This window comes from Podarcis erhardii (genome assembly GCF_964252035.2).
Source record: "Podarcis erhardii genome assembly, chromosome: 2".
Taxonomy (NCBI): Eukaryota; Metazoa; Chordata; class Lepidosauria; order Squamata; family Lacertidae; genus Podarcis; species Podarcis erhardii.
The window spans coordinates 78,925,985-78,951,008 of NC_138498.1; the positions used below are offsets into that span (position 1 = coordinate 78,925,985).

The 25,024-nt window shown below is 42.0% G+C and overlaps 1 protein-coding gene across 2 annotated transcripts in view; it reads right to left on the reverse strand.

Annotated features, from left to right (window-relative positions):
* VGLL4 (vestigial like family member 4) overlaps positions 1 to 25,024 on the reverse strand; it is a 95,059-nt gene that overhangs the window by 40,380 nt on the left and 29,655 nt on the right. The window contains exon 1 of one of the 2 annotated variants that reach the window (XM_081848506.1): positions 19,881 to 20,437. The exons of the other annotated variant lie outside the window; for it this stretch is intronic. Coding sequence (XP_081704632.1) covers positions 19,881 to 19,965 — 85 coding nt within the window. The 5' untranslated portion in view covers positions 19,966 to 20,437. Of the gene's footprint in view, positions 1 to 19,880; positions 20,438 to 25,024 lie in introns of those variants that run through there. 2 annotated transcript variants of the gene reach the window in all.

The following is a 25,024-nucleotide window of genomic DNA, read 5'->3' on the forward strand; positions in this document are numbered from 1 at the left end:
TGGAAAAAATACCTAGCCAACATATGGATACTGATACACAAAAACCTATGATTGAGCTATATACAGTGGTACCTCGGGTTAATAATTTAATTCGTTCTGGAGGTCCGCTCTTAACCTGAAACTGTTCTTATCCTGAGGTACCACTTTAGCTAATAGGGCCTCCCACTGCTGCTGTGCCGCCACACGATTTCTGTTCTCATCCTGAAGCAAAGTTCTTAACCCGAGGTACTATTTCTGGGTTAGCGGAGTCTGTAACCTGAAGCATCTGTAAGCTGAATGTAACCCGAGGTACCACTGTACATCAGAAAAGGTCTGTCAACAGATTCTGAAGAAAGGATTTGAAACAAAGTACCAATAGTACTCGCTTAATAATAATAATAATAATAACAACAACAACAACAACAACAACAATAGGCAAAGTATTGCACAACACACGAAATGCCCTCTGTCTTGCAGAAGCAAGGTGAATTCTTAATAGTGCTTCTCTGGTTTAATGCAATGATTGAACAGAATATATGGGACAAAGTAGTCCCTCAAGTAAGCTGGTCCCAGGCTGTTGTATACTAACAGCAAGGCTAGCTAGCCAATGCAGATCCTCAAGCAGAGATTTTATGCTCTGTTGATAGGAAGCCTCTATCAACAGCTGGTACAAGGGAAGCCACATATGGAGCACATTGCAGTAGTCAAATGTTGAGATCACCAACTCCTGAAGCACACTGGCAAAGCTATCCTAATCCAAGAACACCTCCAGCTTTCTTAACATACAGGGTTTATATAAAGGACTCCTAGCCACAAAGGCCATTTGACCCTTTCGTGAAAAAGTTGGATCTAGGGGCATCCCCAGGCTTTGAATTTGCTCCCTGTGTGCAATCCCATGCAGATCAGGCAATCTGCCTAGCTCCTGGACACTAAACCAGCACATCACATGCAGCATATCCGTCTTACCAGGATTCAACTTGTTTATTGGCCCTCATCCAGCCCAGCACTGCATTCAACCTTCGATAAAGGTCACCAAGACTGATTGAATCCTGCTCCACCACAACTTTCTCCAGTACACTGCTTTTAAACAGGGTATGTGTGACTCGTCAGTAGTTGCTTTGTACAGTGGATATATCATAGACTTCCTGAAGACTGACAACATCACTGCCTCTTTGAGGACAGTGGAGAGCACCGTCTCACCCAATGATGTGTTAACCACATGCTGAACACAACCAGTCACACCATCTCTGCTAGTTTTATTAGCCAAGAAGACAAGGCTCAAATATGGTCAGACACATTGTTGCAAGCACGCTGTCCATGTCATCAGGCCTTATCTGCTGAAATTGATCCCACCACATCACATTAGATGTGGCACTGGACGCCTCAACAGAGACTGCAGAAACTCAGGTCCTTTGAGTACAGCAAGTTTCTCTTCAAAGTTCAAAGCAAAATGGTCATAGAGGGTCTCCAAGGGCATTTTGTACATCATCCGAGATGGAGGCACGTTCACAACCGGCAGTGTTCATAACCGGCAGCGCTGCGTCTGCGCACATGCGTGATGCAATTTGGCACTTCTGCACATGCGCAAGCGGCGAAACCCGGAAGTAACCCCTTCCGGGTTTCCCTTGGTACACAACCTGAAAACGTGTAACCCGAAGAGTCTGTAACCCGAGGTACCACTGTACATCCAACAAAGCAGGGGTAATCAACCTTCAGACCACAAAACGCTGCTGAACAGTTACTATAGACATAATACAGCTAGCAAAGTAAGTCTTAGGCATGATTGTGTCCTCTAGCTAGTGTGCAATCTGCTTCAGAATGAGGCTCATAGCATTTATAATGTGGTCCTTGCCTGGCCTGCTTCATCATCTACAGCTCTCTATGGTATGAAGGGGCTGATTGGGTTCTATAGTCATCTCATGTGGGAGCAGCTGCCAGAAGTCCATACTTTACTTTCTCATCCATAATTAAATCACAAACAAGTGCTGTCATTATCCATTATGTTTCACAATGCCCCTTATATCCTTAAGAATATAATTTATATGATTTTTTTTATTTGCTAATTGACATAGATAAACATGTGACCTAGAATGCAGCCCTCTGTCATTGCTGCCATGAAAGTTATGAAAAAGTCTTTAGCAGGAATCACGGCTAACTGTGCGGACATAAAACATATGTCTTTTAAGTTTGTTTGTTTTTTAATCACAGATGTATTAGCTTGGCCCAGAAGATAAGTTAATTTGAGAAAGTTCAAGGAAAAAGCTCTCTGTCCCCTCTTCTCACCAGCAGTCCCTGTGCCCCACCCCACATACGGTAATTCAGACACTTTTCAGGAGTTTTCAGGGAGTGAAACATCTTTCCAATAACTTCCATAGGGCCCAATACAGCACTTGTATCTTACTTTTTGTAAAGGTCTTTGGCTACATATGATCATGCATAGAAATTAATGGGAATTTTTTTTTCATCTTAACCTTCCCCCTTGGTTTCCCAAATTAAGTATATTTCTATTTATTCTCTTTCAAACGTATGCTACTAGAGAACGTAAGTGATAGTTATTTCAGCACAAGTTTGTGGTAACCAACACTTTGCTATGTGGAATTGCTATGTGATTCTAATCATGGATCCTCATCTCTAGCAGCCCATTTTAACAATTTGTTGGCAGAGGTACTGGAGGTCCTAGGTGACTGCAAATTACACTTCATTTCTGCCACACAGGATGATGTCAACAAATTATAGGCTCCAAGAATGTGCACCCCATAAACTTATAAACATACACATAGGAGTCACTAAGTTTCTGTTAGAAACAACCATATGACTGTATTTTCTTTTACTTATAAAGAGCAGCATGTTGACATCCAACAATTCAAATATTCAATTCCTTAAACTACTTCAAATGCAAGCAATACTCAAGGCAGCTGACACATCCCACATCAACATTCTCAGCCATTCCCAGGTATGTACTCTTACACACAAGCACACTTCAGTTTTGATTAGCAGCAATTCCCACAATCACAGTGGCTGGAGAAAGTACTACAACAATCACAAGAATTTGCTTCAGAGTATATCCAAGATTTCAAATCTGAAATGTAGAAAAAGGTGGACGTTCAAAAAAAGTTGGCTTGAAAAATATATTTTGATATACTTAAACATGTTTCATAATAAGCTCTTTCTATGTTTGTTTTTCCTACTTTGTGGCTCAAATGGAAAGCCTTTGTGCACATCAATGTGAAGAACTACACAAGGACAAGAGTATGCATTTTTCTGTAGGACAAAGAAAATTCATACAACCCCCTCAGATAACTAGTAGAGTACAACTGGTTGCCCCAGATGGAGATGAACATCAAAAGATTTCTTCAGCCAGTTCAATGGAACCCAGATAAGCCATCACAATCCAGATGGGGATATATATCCAAATGTGCATCTAATTAGCTCTATCAGGCTTTACCAACTTCGTGCCCAGCTGTGCTCCCTGCTGATATTATTAGTAGCTATTATCCAAAAGGTCTGGAGATGCCAAGCTGGTGAAGGTTGTGAGCTAGGTGAAGAATGTCTATGGATTTCCCTTGCATGGTTTGGGTCACGTATGCTTAATTAAACATTCCATTGAAATGTTGTATTTTGGATGCATAGGAAAGCTATTTTAGTTTCCACAGATGAGTACATTCAGAAAATTATATGTACTGAATATGATATTTCTCCATTTTGTCTTCAACACTGATCCAAACATCAATTAAGAACAATCCTGAAATTTTAAGAAATCAAAAAATAAAAATCTGTGAACGCACAAAACTGTTCATCTAAGTATGCAACACATTAGATATGGAGTTCAAATTACTACTGATTTCCCAGAGTCATAGCATCACTGAATCCTTGTCTTCTTTTTCTCTGTTATCCAGGAAAGCAACCTGTTTGAAACACAAGACACAGGAAAGCGAAAATGATCAAAGGCCTGTCTGTCATTGGGTGAAAATGATCAAAGCTTAATGACTGCCCTTCCACTTCAAAAGTAAATTTGTGCAAGATTATGGTTACAACATTAAAATGAGTTAGAACTTGTGCTTATAGCAACATCTTAATGTGGAATCCTGGCATGTTTTTTAGTGCCAAACATGAATTCCAGTTTTACAACAAGATGAAAAAGAGGTTGAAATATTGCTTAAATTAAACCTTGGTTTTACTTATGGACAGTGATGCATGCATTTAAGTGTCAGGAGCCAGAGTCAGGAGTAGGTCAGCAATAAAACACCCAGTGTCAGTGAAGTTAATTCTTTATTCAAAGGAACCAGAACAGTGCAGGCCTAGTGATCACAGCAACTCTTCCCAGTAGTCTTGCCCCAATGAGGCAGCTACAAGGGCTGGAGGTCCCTGCCTTCCCACCACTCTCTAAGGCTCCCCCCCCCCGGGTTCCTTCCCCAACAGCCTATGGCTCCTTCATCTTGCTTCCATTTGCTCCACCCTCTTCATTTCTCCACATATTCTGGGAGACCAGCGGGGAGGAGAGCTGGTCACAGCAGGAGAGGAAACTTCCCTGGTTTCTTCAGCAGCCTGCCTCATAGCTGCCTCTTGGGTCCCCTCCTCTTCTCCTTCTGAGCCCGGACTGCTCTCTGCCCCAGCCTCTTCCTGCTCACTAAACCCTGATGCCTCTTCAGCTTCTGGAACCTCCTCCTGAGTCTGCTCCCTTCTCTCTATGGGGGTTCCCCAGCTGGTGCCTCCCACCACTCCTCGGCATCTAGCAAGTCCATGACATTAGGCATGCTGCAGTAAAATGTTAAGTCACCACAACTGGCTGCCCCACTCCCTCTATTCTGAAGTTGTGCAAACCTTTATGTCTGCCCAGCAGATGCAAAGCCATCTCCCTTTACTACTCTTACCAACTGTAATGGTTGTGAGGGGGTTACTTGTGCGTAAATTGCCTTCAGTTTAGTCAGTTTGTTTGCTCAACCATGTTTAGGGTTAGAGCTCGCCCTCCGTGACCTGTTAGTCACTTGCAGAATCCGTCAGTGGGCGTTTCTTGAACCTCTTCCAGCATAAAAGCTGTTTGACCCCAAGTCTCCTCCTATGTTCCCTGCGCGGAACGCGTCTGCGCAAGTGAGGGGAAGGCAGGGGCGTGCCAGCGCTCTCTCCACTAGATTCGGGTGAAGGGTCTTGGAGCCCTGTCACCAATTCCTCCATCTCCCTCTCTTCTCTATTGGTGTTACGCTGAATTCCTTCCCCTCTGCTGGTCCCCTCTCCGGCATCGCTCTGGAGCCCTGCCTCCGCCTCTCGCTCTGATGTCAGTTCCCTGACACCAACCAATTTAGTGATGCCCTCCTGTGATCTGAACTCTAGTCATTAAGGGGCCACAAGGTTATCAGAGCAATCCTAACCCTGGCGGGGAGCACTGGGGTGCAGCAGCAGATGGACCACTACATCCAAACTCTGGTTGATTATACTGGACATGATGGGGTATTCCCCCCCCCTGCTGTGCTAGCTTCCCACTGCCACAGCAGAGGGGCCCAAAACAGGAGTGGGAGAGCAGCTTTGTATCCAACAGGTCTATGGCTCAGCTCTGCCCCTGCCACAGCCCATTTCCAGATCCTAAGCTTGCTACTACTGCACTACACTGAGCAGGTGCAGGGGGAAACAGGTTCTACAGCAGCCCCGTTACCCCACTGACACAAGCCCAGCAGACGGACACGTTGCCCTATCTTCGCCCCCTCCAGCAGCACAGAGAAGGAAGTTACATTTGTTATTCATGCTTTCCTACAAGTCACCCTACACTAGAACTTTTAGCCTCATTATCAGAATTACGACTCTGGCAAGAGTCTTGACATTCCTGTCTTCAAAATTTGGAATCAAGACAGCCTGCATATTTAAGCCAAACTTGTCAAAAAAAAATTAAGGGCTTCATCAGGCTACCTGCCGACTGGAGTGACTAAAATCTCCTTTAACATTTGGTATCCCTCGCAAAGCAAATAATCACATCAGCTTTTCACTATCTATTAAAAACTTCGGGTTATTCTTTGAAAGGTAACCTGGTACTGTATTGTACAGCAGGCTACTTTCCCCATGTATCTGTCTCCTCCATTTAATAGTTAACAATAGGGAAATCAAAAGATGAGAAGTTTCATCATCCTCTGGAGAGATTTCTTCTAAGTCTTAGAGCCAAACTCAACCAGTTCAGTCCCACTGCAGATTTTATAACAAACAAATACCACCACCACTGTTCAGACTAACACTTTGGATTAAGACAGAGAGTATCTGAGAAAAGCCCAAACTATGACTAGACCCTTGAAACCAGGAATGGATTGTGGTCTAAACAGAACAGACTGTTGCATTATGGGAAGGGGCCAGGATGAATTTACTTTCTTCTGTGTTATTATGATAATGTCTCTCAGGGGAAGAAAGTACAAACCCACTCCTTTCCAGGAATAGTCCAGTCATAAGAAATTGCCATGAGAGTGGAAATGAAATGCTAAAACCTGGGTTTCATAATTAACCATTTCATTTATTGCTGACTGTTTTAAAAAAAGAAGAAGCCAATTGGGAGGAATGGAAAATAAATTCTAAAGCAAATTATCACCCAGGCCATCCAAAGGAAGAGGCAAACTGTGGTGTTGCATCTCAACATGCTTCTGAACTGCTGTGTGTGAGACCTTTTCTAAAAAGCACATTTCGATTCCATGTTGCATCTGTTCCCACAGGATATGACGTCTCAGTTACAGAACTCCATTATGAGGGAAAGAAGTACTTGAAATGAGGGAAACCTCGAAAACCCCTTGCAGAGGAAGTGAAATATACACTACCATTTTAGGGGAGAAGTGTGTGCTTGTGAAAGTTTCCATTTACACTTGGAATCAAAAGCATGACAGTTGAAATGCAGCTGCATAGAGAAGGCATCCCCAAACTCTGCCCTCCAGCTGTTTTGGGACTACAACTCTCATCATCCCTAGCTAACAGGACCAGTGGTCAGGGATGATGGGAACTGTAGTCCCAAAACAGCTGGAGGGCCACGTTTGGCAGTGCCTGGCATAGAGAAACATTTGTTGATATCAATGGCTCATCACATAGTTGCAGTAAACTGCAAAGAAAAGCAAAAGTTTTAGATAGTAGGGTGGGTTGCTAAAATGGAATAGGGAGTTATTCCATATAGTTGCAGTTTCAAGTAGCTCTTATAGCTGTGGCTGGATGTGTGAAACTGGGTGAAAGGCTCCTCTGAGTTTATAGAGTTGGCTACATCCAACATTATTGACCATAAAGTTAGTTTTTGTGACAACAATGCAAATCTAGAGCCAAATAAATAAATAAAATGTTAGCTTTCATCTGCAAGGGAGTCCTTTTGAAAGTTGAGGGAAAATAACACTGCTAGAAGCAGCCGCTGGTTATAGCATAAACAACCAAGGTACTGTATTGAGGACCTCAATTAAAACCAAGTTACTGTTTCTCCTTTCTGTGCTGACTTTCCTTTAACAAAAATTATTGTTAAAAATTGTTTCACGCTGTTTTATGGGAAGCTATACAAAAATGAAATAAATAAACTAATACGAAAAATGAAGAGAGGTGGATCATAGCAAATGTTCACTTCATTGTTAATGTGGAGGGCAGGATCACACAATTATACTGACAAATGCATGTGCAAGAAAATAAATTGATAAATTTGTAAGGATAAGTGGAAAATCAGTTTCGGAACTGAAGACACGAGAAGACATGCGATTGGATTCTCCTACAGGGTAGACCTACTGAGAATTTCTGTCACATGATGAAAAGCAAAATACTATGGATAGTATGAAAGGTAAAAATATACGACAATGGTGGGGATTTTTTTAAAGCATTACATAAAACTCAAAAAGGCACAGCTCCCTATGTGACTCAGAGCAGAGGAAAAACTACAAAACCCACTCTGAAAGTCCCTAAAAGTTTCATGCATGATACTAGAAAAATTCAGAGGCTGACTGATGGCCAATTACTTGGTCCTATCTGCAGTGCTACACAAAGGCAGCGCTTGAAAATGCTCCTTACACAGCATGCACCCTTCTGTCATGTGCCTGAATTTATCTGGCACCAGGTTACTTACTAAATGGAATGATCAGTATCCTATCACATGCTTCGGTCATCAAATGCAACAACTTTCACCCTTGTTCTTCACCAGATAATCCCCCAAAATATGATCCATATGAACAAGGAACAGGAAGCAGTTTCTTGGAACAGAGAACCACTGCAAAGTATGGAGCAGACAGAGGGCGAGTATAGCTGAAGCAGTTTGCAGAAAGGAAAGGGTAAGCTTCCTTAAGCAAACAAACCCTTCCCTGCCCCCAGCCTCACAGTACAAACTAGGCAAAGTCTCCTCTAATGTTCCAGATGATGCTGTTTTCCTGCGGCTATTGAAAACTGATTTAGCATAACTACCCCAGTGAAGCAGATGGGATTGAATGATAAAGCTCAAGGTGCAGTGGGGGGATGCAGCTGCGAGCTGAAACAATCCCTGATGAAATTGTGTTGCTGTAGTTGCAGAGGAGTGTGGGGAGAAGAGAAACAGAAAAGATGTAAGATACAGCCTCTCCCTTCTTACTTTATAAAGATGCATGTAAATAAAATCAGGGATTAAAAAATAAACTTTTAAATAGTTTATGCTTTGCCTAAGGTTCATTAAACCAGCTAATGATTTTGTGTCAACTATTTTGGCTAACTTTTCTCCTTCTTTAAACCCATTACCTACTCCAGGGTGGCCAGCATGCCCTACAGAATTCGCTGCATTCACACTCCAATCACCTCTGGCCCCTGGTCAATTGGCTGAGTCCGATTAGAGTAGAAATTCAACAACATCCAGTTGACATCACTTGACTACCCCTGAACAATGCAGCAAATGAGTATGAACAAGCTACAGGAAAGTGACCCAACCAAATGTTGAACTCTTTGGAGAAATAAATGGTCCTCATATGCAATTAGAATGGTTACTGGGGAAAAGTAAAGCCCAACAGGAAATCTGAAGGAATCTTGTTCTCTTACCAGGATTTTACATCAACCAATACTGGGCAAATCTGTCAAGAGGCATCAGAAAATATGGCCAGGATTCAAACATTCACTTCCCATGATCACGTAAGAGAGAGGACATCCCTTCCCACCCTGGTGGAATGTGAATCTGGGAGTGACAAGATTAGGACAAGGATGAGGGCTCCTGTCTCACTGGAGTAGTGATGGAGGGAAATATTTCTCTTCACTCCTGCAATTGTGCTGAGATAAGAGTGGCCACAAATCTCAGCATGCTTTCAAGGATTAAAATATTCCCTCTCTAAAGTACAGGAGTGGCAGAAGCAGTCACACAAGCAAAGGAAGAAGAGGGTTGGGAAGAGAAGTATCTTTTAGCTATTGGTTGGCATTGGTGCCCCAACCAGCTAGCTGGTGAAAGGTCCTATTTTTAGATAGATGTGCAAATGTTTGGTATAATTTCAATGTAAATTTGCATCTAGGATCAGGATTCTTGATGTACTAATGTTTTACTTGTGGGAACTAGTGACTGGCTGGCCACGAGTAACCTTGCACAGTGTCTTCTAAACCAGTTCTATCTTTCTACATATCATCACTGACACCACACTGGCACAGCAGCCTTTTCACTGTGGTGCTATACATACTGACTACCATTTGTGCAAGAAGAATCAATGATCAAATTACCAGGGCCATATCCAGTGCTACAGCTCCGCAATGCCGCAAAAGGCTTGTACAAGAGCATCAGAGCTTCGACTTCCTCTCCTGTCCCCCATGTGGCCTCAAAATCAGCTCTAGGGCTGGGAGACCCTCCCAAGTGGATTTTGGTGCTACAGAGGGGAGGAGCGGGAAATGGAAGTCCTGTTGCACCAGCAAAACTATGCACCTGGAGAATGAAAAACAAACTCCTATTCTCAGACGAAGCACTAAAAAACCCAGATCATTCTGAAAAGTAAAATGTCAGGACATTTCTAATAAAAATGAAAAATGAAAGTGGACTAGAGTACCAGTGGTCAAGATGCAAAGGTGCAAATTGCTGTTGTCCACATTTAACTTTTCATATTTTGAGACTGACCCACTTGCATTCAAATAATTTTTTAGAGAACTATGAATGTCCCACCACCCAGCAGTTCTCAACCTGTGGGTCCCCAGATGTTGTTGGACTACAACTCCCATCATCCCTGGGCTCTGGAATTGCTAGCTAGGGGTGATGGGAGTTGTAGTTCAACAACATCTGGGGACCCACAGGTTGAGAAAGGCTGCACCACCCATTATAAGCATTTGGCAACAGGCAGGAAACAGGTGTGGGGTGAAAACCTACCTAAAATGCATTTGGTTATAGCTACTTTCAGGAGTCCTAAGTGTTTGTAGGTTTCAACAAAAAGTTTCAGATTTTTCTTTCTTTTCTTTTCTTTTCTTTTTTAGTTTTCAGATTTTTCAAAAACAGGGTTGCCGTGGTTAGAACTTTGCCTGATGGCACTTTTGTTCTCTCTTTTTTATGTTGCAGCCTAGTGTCTAGACTCAAAACAGTGAGAAGTTCTCTCTAACTCCAGCCTGTGGTTTCAGTGTGTTCAGCATGAAAACTGTGCATGTCAGCATTCTTCTAGCTGGCTCCATGTGATTTAATTTAAGCCAACCACAGAATGACTGTGCTAGCTTTCTAAGATGCCACAGCATGCAAGCTGGGGGTGGGGTGGGGGACTGAACAGAAGCAATGCACACCAGATGTTAGAACAGAACATCTAAAATTATTTATCCAGATTTAGCATACAAGAAAGAATCTTCCTTCCATGCTAAAAATATTTGCATTTAATCCAAGAAACAAGCATGCCGAAACTCAGTTTGTAGAAACCATACTGCACCTCTTTCTCCTCATCCCTTTGTTACAATATACTGTATTCTAGATGGGAATTCCTGCTTTTCAATGTGACTTTTTTTCCTGCACAACTAGAAATTATTTGCTTCTTCCTACGTTATATTATTATACCCACTTGACTGAACTCAATTTCCAGGCCAGGGACAAGCAAAGAAATTTCAAAGGTCCAAAGAAATCACAATATTTATTTCCTGTGAATGCATGTGCTCCCTTTGGTATAGTGCAGCAGTAGGAAAATTCTGGGCCATGGGCCTAATCGTAGAATTGTAGAGCTGGAAGGAACCTACAAGGGTCATCTAGCCCAACCCCTAGCCAGGTCATTTGGGGCAAACCACAGTTACCTCTCCTGTTCATGACATCATCTATGGTGTCAGGCATGGTCAAGTTCAAGCCACAGCTGCAAAGGAAAAATCTCCTTTGCAACCAAGCCATATCTACAAAGGAAGAAAGGCACTGGCAATCTAATTTAAATGCCCAAAGTTTATTTTTTTGAAAACCTACCATTTACCTAGGAAAATATAATAGGGGCTTATTAATCACGCTTAGCCAGCCACCGTAGTCCTCATGTAGAGGTATTTGTTCACCATTTCAGAAGCCTACTGTACTTCCTCCTATCCTAACTCTAGCATTGCTTCCAACCGGGGGTGAGGGGGTGGGGGGGTGGAAGAGTCTCCTTCCTGCTTCCATCCTACCAACAACCCACTTCCCTGATAGCTGCTACCCAGTGAAGAAATCAACTGACTGAAGCACTTGATAAAAGCATGAACTTGATCAGAGTCACACAGTGCTGAGCCAACCACTCCCAAATCATTCCAATGATACCTATAATGGTGAAGTATCTGCTCAGCTACAACAAAGGTCTCACTCAAAGTATGATTTAAATCCACACCCCAAATGTGGCCAATAAGCAGATAGGTGGCACCTACCAAATCCCCTTTGGCCCAGCCGCATCTTTATCTGTCCCGCACCCTATGTTGTAGATGGACCAATTGGGGAGGTCCGGTAGGCCTAATTATGCCCACAGGCTGGAGGTTCTTCAATAAGGTGCCGGTATCACAGAGCTGTTTATCAGATTAGCAGACTGCATTGCTCTCTTCCCAAGTGAATTGGTTAACTACTACTACTATTATTATTATTATTATTATTATTATTATTATTTATACCCCGCCCATCTGGCTGGGTTTCCCCAGCCACTCTCTGAGTGGCTTCCAAAAGAAAATTAAAATACAATAGTCTATTAAACATTAAAAGCTTCCCTAAACTATGGCTGCTTCTGCTATTTGCATACAATCAAGTTCACGTTTCTTAATTAAAATGGATGTGGCACTTTGTGCAACAAAATAAGACTTTTTGAAATAAGGAAAAGGTGTGAGATAACAGCTGTTTGCCGCAGTATCATATAACTTCCCTGCAAACAAACTGGAATGAGTAAGCAGTGGGTGTCATATAATGTCCCCTCAAACTGTGCAAACCAATCAAGATGAATACTCAATAAAACAAGTTGTCAGAAGGCAGACTTCATTTCAAGGCAACACAGTTAACTAGTTACACTCTTTCACTTGCATTAACAAATCTGAGTTCTGTACAGTGGTACCTCGGGTTACATACGCTTCAGGTTACATACGCTTCAGGTTACAGACTCCGCTAACCCAGAAATAGTACCTCGGGTTAAGAACTTTGCTTCAGGATGAGAACAGAAATTGTGTGGCGGCGGCAGGAGGCCCCATTAGCTAAAGTGGTGCTTCAGGTTAAGAACAGTTTCAGCTTAAGAACAGACCTCCAGAACGAATTAAGTTCTTAACCCAAGGTATCACTGTACTGGACTTATAGTATGCACAATGGCTTTCGCCTGCATAAATCAAATCTGCAATATAAGCATCAATGAAGGAGTAAAATGAAATTGCATTCTGTCTTACACTTTGTGCACATTTGACTGCAACCATGGTCTTGATGCTCTAAATACAGCACCCAAACATGTCCATGTACCACTAACAATTATCTTCTGGGCTTTTACTGAAAGAGGAAAGAAAACAAAGGGTCTCTTATCAAGCAATAACAACATTCAGGATGACAATACACAAAGGGGCAAAGGCTAGCAGGTGTTAAAAATTAAATAGACAGAACTTCCCTTAATTCTCAATGTATGTGATGCAATTACTGTAAACTTATTTTCACAAAATAAGCTCCTTACCATTATCTGTAAATATTTATGCATGGACTGTAGGTGACAGTTTGGGCTAAGAGTTTGCTCATCTGCCTGTGACATTCTCTACATGACGCATATTCCCTTCTGACACCCACTCAGTCAGAAGCAAGAAGCTCTATCTATTTTGATCTTTCAAAACAGAATCAGCATAAGACCATTGTCATGCAAAGGAGGCTTAAAAATAAATAAAGCAATACTGCTTTTGTATTCGTAGTGTATTTGCCACACTAGATATGATGTAGTAAGCTTACAGGTGCTATGCAAAGTAGGTTCTGCAGGATACAGCACATCCTTTGAACTTGTGAGGAATTTAAGCGCTGTCAAAGGTCTCCAAGGTTCCTGGATTTGCATACGAAGAAGCTAAGCACTGTTAAAAAAATTCGACTTGCAACTTAGCAGGACACAAGCAAACTCTGTCTGGAAGCAAATTGTACATTAATGCAAAACTAAAGTTTGCAGTATTAACTCTTAGGTTCAGCTTTTGATATTGCATATCTATACACTAGGCAGTTTGAGAAGAGAGAGACAACATGGGTTAGCCTTCTGCCACACTGCTAAACATTACTTGCAGTCAATTCATGCTCTGTTGTTACAGGAAGTAAGCGAAGTAATTATGTAATATGTGACTAAGTAATGTATGCTGTCATGTAGAAATGGAAGGGGGGAAGTGGTCCTAGTCCTCACATATGGGTCTAATTTCCTTTGTTTTAACATTCAGTCTTCCCTACCGTCCATGTAAGATGTAGAAGAAAGACTATTCTCTGCAACTGATGGCATTTTGTTATTTCTTACCCAAGAATACCACAATACCAACAAAAAGCAATAGTATTACAGAATAAGAGGAAGAGGATCCACCGTCACCACCGAGGCATCTGTACGCTTCATAAGGGCAGCCCAATAGCACATTCTCACATTTTGAGAATTTTGTCTCACCTCCAGGCTACAGAAGAGGCTTCAACCACATTCATTCTTCTTCCACAGGTTCACATAAAATAAGTTTTAGGCTATGGCACAAAATCCAGGAAACATGTAAAGATCACCTCCAGGCTAAAGCTGAGGTATTGTCTGAAGTGGGAGGAAGAACCTGATTGTTCTTGAAGCCATATTTTTCAGGTCACAACAACCACACAAATTGCAGCAATGGTGTGGCCAGCGTTCACACAGAAAATCTAGTTCTCACAATAATCATTCACTATGCACTCCACACGTTCCCAAACGCCCACATGGGGCCTATATTTGTTTGAACGGGGCCCTAGTATTGATGCAAAATGTCAAGGCTCCCAAAACTTGCTATCTCATCTCATAGTAGGCCTTCTTACTCAGGATGTAAAATTTGTAAGCATCCCTATTGTATGCAACAGGCTCATCGGAATTTACACACCGACACTAGACATTCTTGGCAGACACCAGCAAAAAGCATGGCCATGCAGAAGTAGTTCTAGTAGCTTCCCTATTGGGACTGTAACATAGAAGTGGCAGCCTTAAGAAATTAAAAGGAAGTTTCCAGTGCAGCATAAATCCAGAGTCAAACTACAAACACATCACTTAGTGCCTGTTATTCCATGTGCAATCCAAGAAATGCCAATATTTGCATCTTTACCCTAGTGAGTAGTCAAATTCTGTACAAGTTTGCTGGTTCTTAAATATATGTGACTATCAGACATAAAATTTATAGATGCCCAGATGAATAGAAAAAAATACTATTTTCTGTTCATAAACAGATTGCACCACTTTTGTCTCCACAGCTTGCCTTACATTTCTATATCCACACCTACCATTATCATCATCAGTTCAATTACCTACCAATTCCAACACTATCCTAGTATACTCTAACACTGACCTACAAAAAGCAGAAGATGAACTAGGCAAAACTAGTTGAAGATGGAGTTTACTCAGTGATGCTGTTTGTTCCCCCAGTGATCTGTTGGTGAGTGGCTGATTCCCCTTTCTTCCTTGAGAAAAAGCTCAACAACTTTGACCTGAACCCACCGCCCAAAAGGAGGTAGATCACTGTCTCTTGGGAGTCTCTTGGGAGCTGGCCACCCCTGCTGTAGGGCAATCCTATGGCTCATTGGTTACCCCAGTGAAGTTACCGTAGTTCATTTTTATTATCTTAATCTGAACTATGTCAAATAAATTAAGATGTGCTGTACTTTACCCCTCTGCAGCTTCAATATTTTTTTTAATGGCACACTTTAACCAAAAATAGTGATTTATTCTCCTCTTGCCTCTGCCCCAATATCTTGTGCACTGTTGGCAAATTATTCTACCTTCTACCTCCTCTGTCCATCTTGTCTATTCAGACTGCACATTTTTGAGGTAGTGACTACGTTGTATTCCTTTTTCCACATATTATCTGGGTCAGATCTCAGTTGAAACTTGTGGACTCCATTATAACAATAATGCAATGAAACAAAACGGTGCCTTGTATATTTTCCTTAACTTGAAAATGCATCTGAATGCTTCCTTCACTCCAACCTTCTTCAGAAAGGAAGGCCTAATTAGATGGGAAAGCAGTTTCTAAATTGCCAGTTGTTTTTGTTTGTGTAACTTCATACTTCCTCGCTACACTGGGCCACAAGAGTGTGACACAATGGGCAAAGAGACTAAGAGTGACCCTGTCTGTCTGTCAACAGCACTGCACACTTCTGAATGAACTTTCTAATCCAGTTCCAACTTCTGCTTCACACAAACCTGCCAACATTCACCAGACTCAAATCACAGCTATGCAGAAGCGGTGTCTTCCTGTTAAGTAAAAAACATCCCCCCACAGGAAGCACACATTCCCATCAACAAGACCACCAGGTTATCAGCATTATTTTGTCACCAGTGTTGTTGAAGCCAGATTCCCACACAAGCCGCAGACAGAGGAATCCAGGTTATGATTAAGCAGAAAATCTGTGCAGTAAAATGTCTCTGTAGATAAGCCAAAAGGGACATCAAAGTCATATATATATGGAAGAAAATGCACTGCTTTTTACAGTACATTTTATAGAATAGAATTTGCATTTGGGGCCAATTCATAAACAGCATAAATGAATTATACTTGTTTGAGTCATCTGAATATTTTAGATGCAAATGATGCAAATTCAGTGTGGAGAAAGTAAAAGCAAAATGCCAGTGCCCACTACTGAAGATGGCCTCTTTAAAAATGTTTCTAATGACCCATAATTTCAAGAGATGCACTGAGCGACGTGGCTGCAAATGCCACATCAATTTTTACACAATGCCTCTTGACCCCAATGTAGGATCCAGAGGCATTTTGGGAGCTATAGCAACCTCACCAGGTGCTTCCTACCAGAGTGCTGGTTTGTGTGCCATTGCTCATCTCCACTGCTGCTGGATGTGTACTGCCACCCATCCTCCTACCATGTGTTAAGCTCATGGGGCCCACCAGGGTGGCAGCCACAAGTGCAGCACTGTTGTGGCGCCACTCAAACAAGGCGCTGATCCTGCAACTATGCGCATTATAAACACATGCTCTGAAGTACTCCAAGAAGATTAATCCACTGATTGCATTTTATTATGTACGGTAATACCCATGGCATCAAATGTGGTCCATTCATTCATCCTGCAACAGCCTTGCAGCAAGGAGGCAACCAGGCTGCTGTTTGCTCTCCATTTTCAAAGTCTAACAATATGTCTGTGTACTGAGAAAGGGAAGGGATTTTCACACAGTTAACTGACAGAAGTTGAAGGGAAGACCCAATACAAGCAGTTCAGAGTAAAGGCAAAGGCATGGGTGTGCAAACCAGCACCTGAGATGGAAAACACAGGGGCAGTCATCCAGCAAACAATTCCAAAAAGAGAAGAATGAAAGGACAAGGACGACAGAGATTCATATGACTGATCATCACCATTCACCTCTTAACCACTATCCAGTGGTGAACAACTACCTTCCCTTTGGCAATCATTATTAGACAGAAGTGCCTGGCATGCTCTGGTCCATGGGTCATGAAGAGTCGTACACAACTAAACAACAACAACAATAACATTAGCAATTTAATGGTAGATGAAGAGGATGGGTGGGAACAGAATCACATTTCCCTGACAATCTATTCTTCCTTAAGTGCTGGGAAACTGCAATATCCCTTACAAGGAAGTACTACCTCAGGAGAGAACACTTCAAATGAACAAATGCACGTTTGTGGCATACAAAAACAGAGATTTGGAAAGCCCCTTCTAATTTTATAGATCATGGTCATATAACTGGGTTATGCAGGTGGATATGATTCATTTCCATAACACTTTCATGCACTTTATGTATATAAGTTTATTTCCTGAAAGGAAGACTATGTTCCGTGAAGCCATGTGGTGATGTTCTCAGATCTCCATCGCTCCCCTTTCTAGATACAGCAATCCTCTCTTGGGGAAGGAACCATCCTAGAAAGATGCAGAGAAGGCCCTATTCTGAAAATGTTTCATAGTAACAATAATTCAAGAGAGGGGGTTTATATTCCTCCTCAGAGAAAATTCTACTCTTTGTTTACACTTCACTAAACTCTCTCAAAATGGACAGCAAAAACATTACATAGCATGGGGGGGGTTGTTGTTTGCATGCAAATATCCATGAGAACATCACCAAAGTTAACACAGTTGCTTCAGGAATTTCCCCAATTCTATTGTCATGTAAAACTTGCAGCTGCAAAGTGCTTTCCTCAAGGAATGTTTAAATTCTGTTAGAATTCTAAAAAAATCCAAAATGGAGATAACAACACAATATGTATCTCCAACAAAATTTATCTCCAATGCATGCTCTGTAAGCAGAAATGAGCTTGTTATAATTGAATACACTCAGTCCAAACCAATAATCCCTTCCACCCCAAAGGGACATAGTTACTCACACATTTACTAAAATCAGTGGGATTTAAAAGTGCCTAGATTGTGCCCAAGACAATCATCACTGCTTATACCAATCTACAATAGCAAGATTATGGTAGTTACATGGAAGATTTTTAAATATTCACCATACATTTGACATGAAATCATGTTCATAAATTTTAAAACACAAGAATATGAATGCCCAGTTATAAAATCTTTCCAAGTTTTGTTCTCCACTTTATTTTGTCCATACACATCTTAAGTTTAGTGTTAAAGATAATGAAAAAGAGGAAAGCAGCAAATATTAAACATAACAGCATATTAGACTCATGTCAACAAAGGGCCTCTTTAAAACAGTTCAACTACTACCAGCAAAAAAAGTCTGGAGGAAGTTCAGAAACACGTGAGAAAGTAAGGGACCTCTGAAAACACTGAAGATAAGGGACTGAGCCATCACACTGATCTCTTCTTCCAAATGTATAATAAACATTGAAATTTAATATTTTCACATTTAAAATCATGAGGTAGCAGACACACCCCTTGTAGTAATCATTACCCTCCTCAGTAACTCAGTTTCAGCTGACCTGCTTCCAACATGAACAGACTGACAAGGCCTTGTTTGTTTACCCCCCCCCCCTCCGCCCCACCTCCCAATCCCCAAACTTAACAGGTTTGCATTTAGGTATCATTTACTGGCCAGCATAATAAAAGCCACTCTCTTTAACAAGCATGGAAATTTTTCCAACTGAAAATCTGGAAGGAGTGGGGGGGGATTTGTGCAATGTTTGTGTGTGTGGCAACAGAAAAACAGCCCTCCTGCCAAGTACAATTAGCTCAGTGGTGCCTTTCTTTCCTCGCTTAAAAACTAAGCCATTACAGCCTGTTCAAACTGCACGTAGGTTAAAAACTCAGCTAGTTAAAAAAAAAAAAGCAGCGAAATTCTACCACTCCTGTGGTCAGGATCCATATGGTGGGGCGACGGGACATTACTGCAAAACTTGGTAACAAACAATTCTCTCAGGAAACGAGCAAACATGAGGGTGGGGAGCGGGGAGGGGGGGAGAGAGAGAGAAAATCCACCCCGAAGATGACGGCCATGAAGTTGTGTTTCCTAGCGGCTGTGTGCATTTCTTTCTGCTACAGGCGGGCTTGCTTGAGGTGGTTCTTGAGGGAGGAGATGTGGGATTGTGGAGGGGAAGGGAAGGGGAGGGGAGGCAGCCCTCTGTGTCAGAGCTTTCTCAGAGCTGTACAGGAAATGAGAAGTCAAACAAAGGGGCACTCTGTATTCTGTACTACAGGCACCCTTCCATCCCCGGAGCAGAGTAGTAAAAACTCTCCCATTGTGCCCTAAAGGCAGGAGGCGACCCGAGAGAGAGAGAGAGAGAGAGAGAGAGAGAGACAAAACACGCATACAACATGCCAACTTGCCATCCAGTCATTGTCACGCTACTACCCCCTTATACTCCCGTGTGGAAGGAAAAGAGCGCACGAACAACGTTTATTTTCGGGCGGGGGGTGGACATTTGCACACAGGAAAGCTTTCAAAACGGCGAGACAGGCGTTAAACAATAGTTCCCTCTAGCAAACTACTTCCAATTACAGATAGGTAGCCGTGTTGGTCTGCCATAGTCAAAACAAAAAAATTCCTTCCAGTAGCACCTTAAAGACCAACTAAGTCAGTTCTTGGTATGAGCTTTCGTGTGCATGCACACTTCTTCAGATACACTTCTTCTCTGAAGAAGTGTGCATGCACACGAAAGCTCATACCAAGAACTGACTTAGTTGGTCTTTAAGGTGCTACTGGAAGGAATTTTTTTGTTTAAACTACTTCCAAGTGATCAATATCTCCCGGACAAAACACAAAACGCCTGGCTTTAAAATGGTGCGGGGGGGGGGGGGGGGAGAGAGAGAGAGAGAGAGAGAAATCAGCATTTCCACGCAGAAAAGGCAGGCCACTGCCCAAATCAAGCAAGCAAAAGATATCAGCACAAACTTACAAAGACATAACGCCGGAGCGCGGCGTGAATCTTAAGTTACCTTCATATTGGCGGAGAATGCCAATATTGTTGTTCATCTTGTCCAAGTACTGGTAGTTCAACAGGTCCATCTTCATAAATAGCATTGAGTGGGCTAGCAAAGAAGACCAGCTTGCTTGCTTCCGCCCTGAACACCCCCCCAAAAAGAAATCAGCGACAAAAACACGGGGGAAATGCTGTTGCGAGTAGCTCCTGGCTCTTTCCCGAGTTCCACAAGCTCAAGGCCCAGCCTCCGACTAATCAAAACAAAGTATATTTTAAAAAAAACACAACCGAGTTTTCAAAAAAAAGGGAAGGCAAAGGGGGGGGAATCCCCCTCCAAGGCTTCAGAAACGAAGACTGAGTTTGAAATGTATTGTGTCCAATTGCAATTAAAAATTGCTTACAGATCTGACGCCAAATTTCGGGCGGGGGAGGGGGAAACTGGAATGGCAAAGACTTCCTAGGACAAAGACATGCTAATTCTCCTCACAGCCCGCTGCAAGTTAACTGCACTGACATGCAGGCTATGCTTGGTATGACTCCTATGTAAACTAGCTTCCTCTTTCTAGCAGACGGAGATGACTGAGCATGCTCAGTGAATCCCTGGAGCTCTTCAAATGTCAGGGATATTTTCTGCACAAGATCAGTCTCTAAATGTATTGAGTGTTTGAAGGCAAGACAGGGAAGGAGGAGGAGCTGAAGACTGCACAGAAGTGGCCATGTCAGATTCTGCCCTTACTGGAAGCAGAGTTGCCGCTGCACAACTGAAAAAGAAATAAGCAGCAGCTCTTGCTTAGAGCGCTAGCTAGATACACACGCAACTTTTTTTTCCGCCTGAAAGGAGTTTTGAAATGGCTGGAGCAGAAGCCAAACGCCTCTTTTAATTTTCTCACTGTTTCAGTTTAATTGTGCTTATAAGCTTTTTGCAACTCCAAATTAATCTCCCTTCAACTATGACAACACACTGTTTGTTTGTTTTTCAAAAAAAATTATGTCTTTGTTACCTTTAGATAAGCTGCCACCTGCACTTGAGCAGAAACACATCAAGAGTCATAGAAACTTGTAAAAAAATTTGTTTTTAGTTATAAAGGGGATATTTTAGTATCTAAGGGTTTTACTATTTGATCGTTCTCTGCCTTGAAAGAAACAAAAGGGATTTCTCTCTCCACTGCTCTTATTTCAGGATGTGGTTTGTTTTGCTACACTCCAAACCTTGAACCTAAACTTTCCTACTTGTTTATACAGATGCAAGTGCATCATCCCACGAGGTAGAGCATCCATAACCAGTCATTATATAAATCCTGAGCCAATAAAATTCTATCCGTTGCTTCCTCCATAGCAGATCAATGCCTTAAAACTAAAATTGGGGTCGGAGGGCTGGGTGGAGCCAGGCAGTGAGATAGCCAGTACTCTGACAATAATATCCTATCTTCATCAAGTACAATTTAAAATTATTTTAAGGAGCTGAAGGTTGCAATCCTAAGCATATTTGCCAGGATTTAATGGGACATTTTGAAGCAAGTATCGCTTAGGAAAAGAGAATTAAATACCAAGCTTCTACTGAGGCTGCCACTTACATTTTACAAGTCAAATTTCTTCATTTGATACACGTTCCAAGAGAATGTCACTGTAACCCAAAAGCAGTTTAAAAGCCTCTCCCAAGTGTAAACTTCTTAAAACACAATGTTTCGACCAAACAATAGGAAGAGCTTCTTGGGGTGGGGGTGAGGGGGAACCCAAGTGTTCACCAGTGGAACAGAATGCCACAGAAGGTGCTGGATTCTTCTTCATCAGAGCTTGATGCCACATTGTGATGTTTATTTTATAAAGAAGATTGTCTAAATATGGTCTATTTTTCATGTTGCAGAAAGCATGGAAAACTTCAGTCACGGAACTCCAGCCAGAAAGGATGCAGGAAGTCTATTCTGGGAGAGTGCTTCCCTGGCCCACATTTTGTGTGCCCCCTTTGATTGGCTTAGGAAAAGGGGCATTGCTGTTTACTTCCTTGCTCAGTTCCCAGTTTCTAAATGTGGTCTCTGACCACGTCTGCTTGTACTGGAGACGGAAATTCACTGCAAGAACCTGGCAGCATTGCTCCAGCTACATCGAGGGCACTGTATAGTTCTGGATGTGCTATGTAGCAGATTTTAGGGTAGTGGTGCAAACCATGCCTTTATTTGAGAACCAGAGACTTAGAAAAGAGATTAAGGCGCTTTTCAAAAGGCTGCTAAAAAGCAGTGGAAGGGGTAGAAACAGCCAGTTATCAGAGTCCTTGAAGGAAAAACAAGTAGTAGTGTTAAAGTTGAAACAAGACAAATTTAGTCTGGATATCAAGGAATGCTTTCTAACTGCATGAAACAATTCAGCAATAAAACAAGTTTCTAGATAAATGGGATCTTCTTGCCTTGAAACTTTCTTAAAGGACATGGCATGAGAAGCTATTGGAGGCAGTACTGTGTCTAGGAGTGCAAACTAAAATTCATTGTAATGCTTTGATCCTAGATTTAAAAGACTTAAACCAGAATCAACCAATATTTATAGTCTTCCAAAGGAGGTGTGCAGAAATTTAGAGGAATATGACCAGCACATGGAATTTTTTTTGCTTCCTACCAGAAGGTATTCCAAGAATCCCCTTCCCCCAGTAGCTTTTAAAATTCTCAAAGCTTATTTTTTTAAAAGATGGCAATATAAGGATTTAAGATAAAAATCTTTCAAAGGGAAAATGCTTCTGGTGAACAAACTCAGTTTTGCACTTCTTAAAATACAAGACTGCAATTAAGGTATCAAAAAAGAAATAATCTAAAAAAAATGAAACTTGCAGACTACTGTTTATTTCCTAGTTTTCAAATAACATGTCTATCCAACCTTTCAATGCTATCTTCTGTTCCCAGTGCACTCATTTTACTTATGATTGTGTCTGTAGAAAAGTATCAAAAAGCCTTGTTCAATCCATTTTCCATCCAAACTCCCTTACCAACCAATCTAAAGAAATTAGATTTGTCTAGTCTGACTTTTTATTATTATTATTATTTTATTAGTATACTGTAAGTAGCTCTGGCAGCATATGAGGGTATAGTAAATATAAACATGGGTTCACACTAGAAGGTTGACTTCTTCATAAAGGCAACTAACTTTTTCATAAAGGTCATTTATTTTGAGGGTCTCTTGATCGTTTGGTTATTCAGTCATAGTTCTCTTATTGGGTTGTCTGAATTTGCATTTTCAGTTTAAAATTTACCTTCACAAAATCAACAATCCTAAGTTTCTTTCATACTGCTTTTCTTTCTAAAATTGTAGAGCATCTTGGAGACTAGTATCTCTATAAATTTTAGCTAACCTTTTTTTTATGCACTCATGCTATTTCTTTGTGGACTTTGATAATAGTCTGTTTTCATTCGGTTTCCTAATAAGTTTTCATTTACTTTGGGACTACACCAGTGCCCCACCAGCATAATCCTCTGCACTCTCAGCAATGAAGTAGAAAGCAAAACTCTATCAGTAGAAACAAACAATTGCAGCAACCCTGATGGCTACTTCTACAACATGCCTGGCAACTGGGACCCAAGAATCATCACACCAAGCGCGGAACACATCTCTACAGTACCCAGGTTGGGAAGGCACCAAAGACCAGCAATGTTAGACACACCATGATAATAACATGAATGAAATCAACAACCCCACCTCACCCCTCAGTATCTCTCCTTATGATGACTCCATGCTCCAATGACTCGAGGAACAGCAAACTGACACCTGTCGCCACAAGCTTCATTCGGGTCCTCAGTTAATCCCCTGACGACAAAAACAAAGAAAGCCACAGCACTCAGACAAGCATTTTGCCAGGAACAATCCTATGGGTGAGAAAAGAAAGGTGTGTTCTGTTCCAGACACAGCAACCAGCCCTGTCCGTAGGCCAGTATATAGGACATTTGTCCAAAAAGCAAAAGCTACGCCCACCCCAGAGAAAGGCTCAAGGCTTGCTGTGGTATCAGGCATTCCACACAGACAATGTTGTAATTGGTGTCTGTACAAGAGGAAAAAGCAATTTGCAAGCGAGAGGGAAGAGAGCCAATTGGACAAGGAAGAATGCACACTGTGAAAGCAGGTCTAGTGAAAGCATGGCAAGCTGGATGCTGGCACACAACCACTTAAATCCTTGACAGATTTAAATATGACCCCCACAAGGGCAAAGCCTACCATACATTCCAATAGGGAGGGGGAAGAGACAGCAAGATTAGAACTGTGGCTCCCCACTCCACAAAGCAAGCAAGGCATTGCAATGTGCACATACCTTACACTTCTGCACTTCAAAGGACCCACAAGCAAACAACAAGATCAGCAGAAGCAGATTAAAACTAAAGCTACTGACAACAACAATACAAATGCTGTTTGGGGAGATAGGCACCATTTTCAAAGTGTATCCAAAGTGAAGCAAGGTGCAAGAGTAAGAGCCTTTTCACAGGAGGGAGCATTACTACCAAAAAAGTATAATCATCATAAGTATAATCGTCGTTGTCCTCCAGGCTACTTCTGAGCCCAATTCAAAGTGCTGTGTTGACACTGTCAACTCCTAAATGGTCTGAAGCACTGCACCTTTTAAGGATTCCACTCACCCACCTGAATGTATTGCTCACTCTAGTTATTCTCTTTGTGTCAGCCTGCCACCTAAGGAGGGGAATTACAGACTGGATCCAGTGGTGGCTTTGCACAGACATGGTACCTGATTTTCACTAATCCGCACTACCCACTGCAAACTGAGGGCTGGAGTACAGGAGGGTTACAAGCAGAAGCATTTTCCACTAGTGCAGAGCTACTACTGGATAACTCCTTGATGTCTTCCAAGGATCAGTGACTAGTATAGCAGCTGCATTTCTGAACTCTCTTGAACAGCAGCGCCATACAGCATGTACCAGGATGGCTATTACTAAGGCAAATGGGATAGAAACAGGACACAATGATTCTGTGAAAGGGTGTAGGTGGCATAATAATCTTAGGGGGGCTGGGGGGCACATTCCTGGCCACTGCCACCACCCAGACATCCAGAAGCAGCGCTAGATACAGGGGCACTGCAAGCAGACAATGTCTAGTCTCACAGGCAAGAGGCAAGAGATACATTCACAAAAACGATGCACTGGCAGTTTCTCACCTTGAAGGCATAGCTCAGTG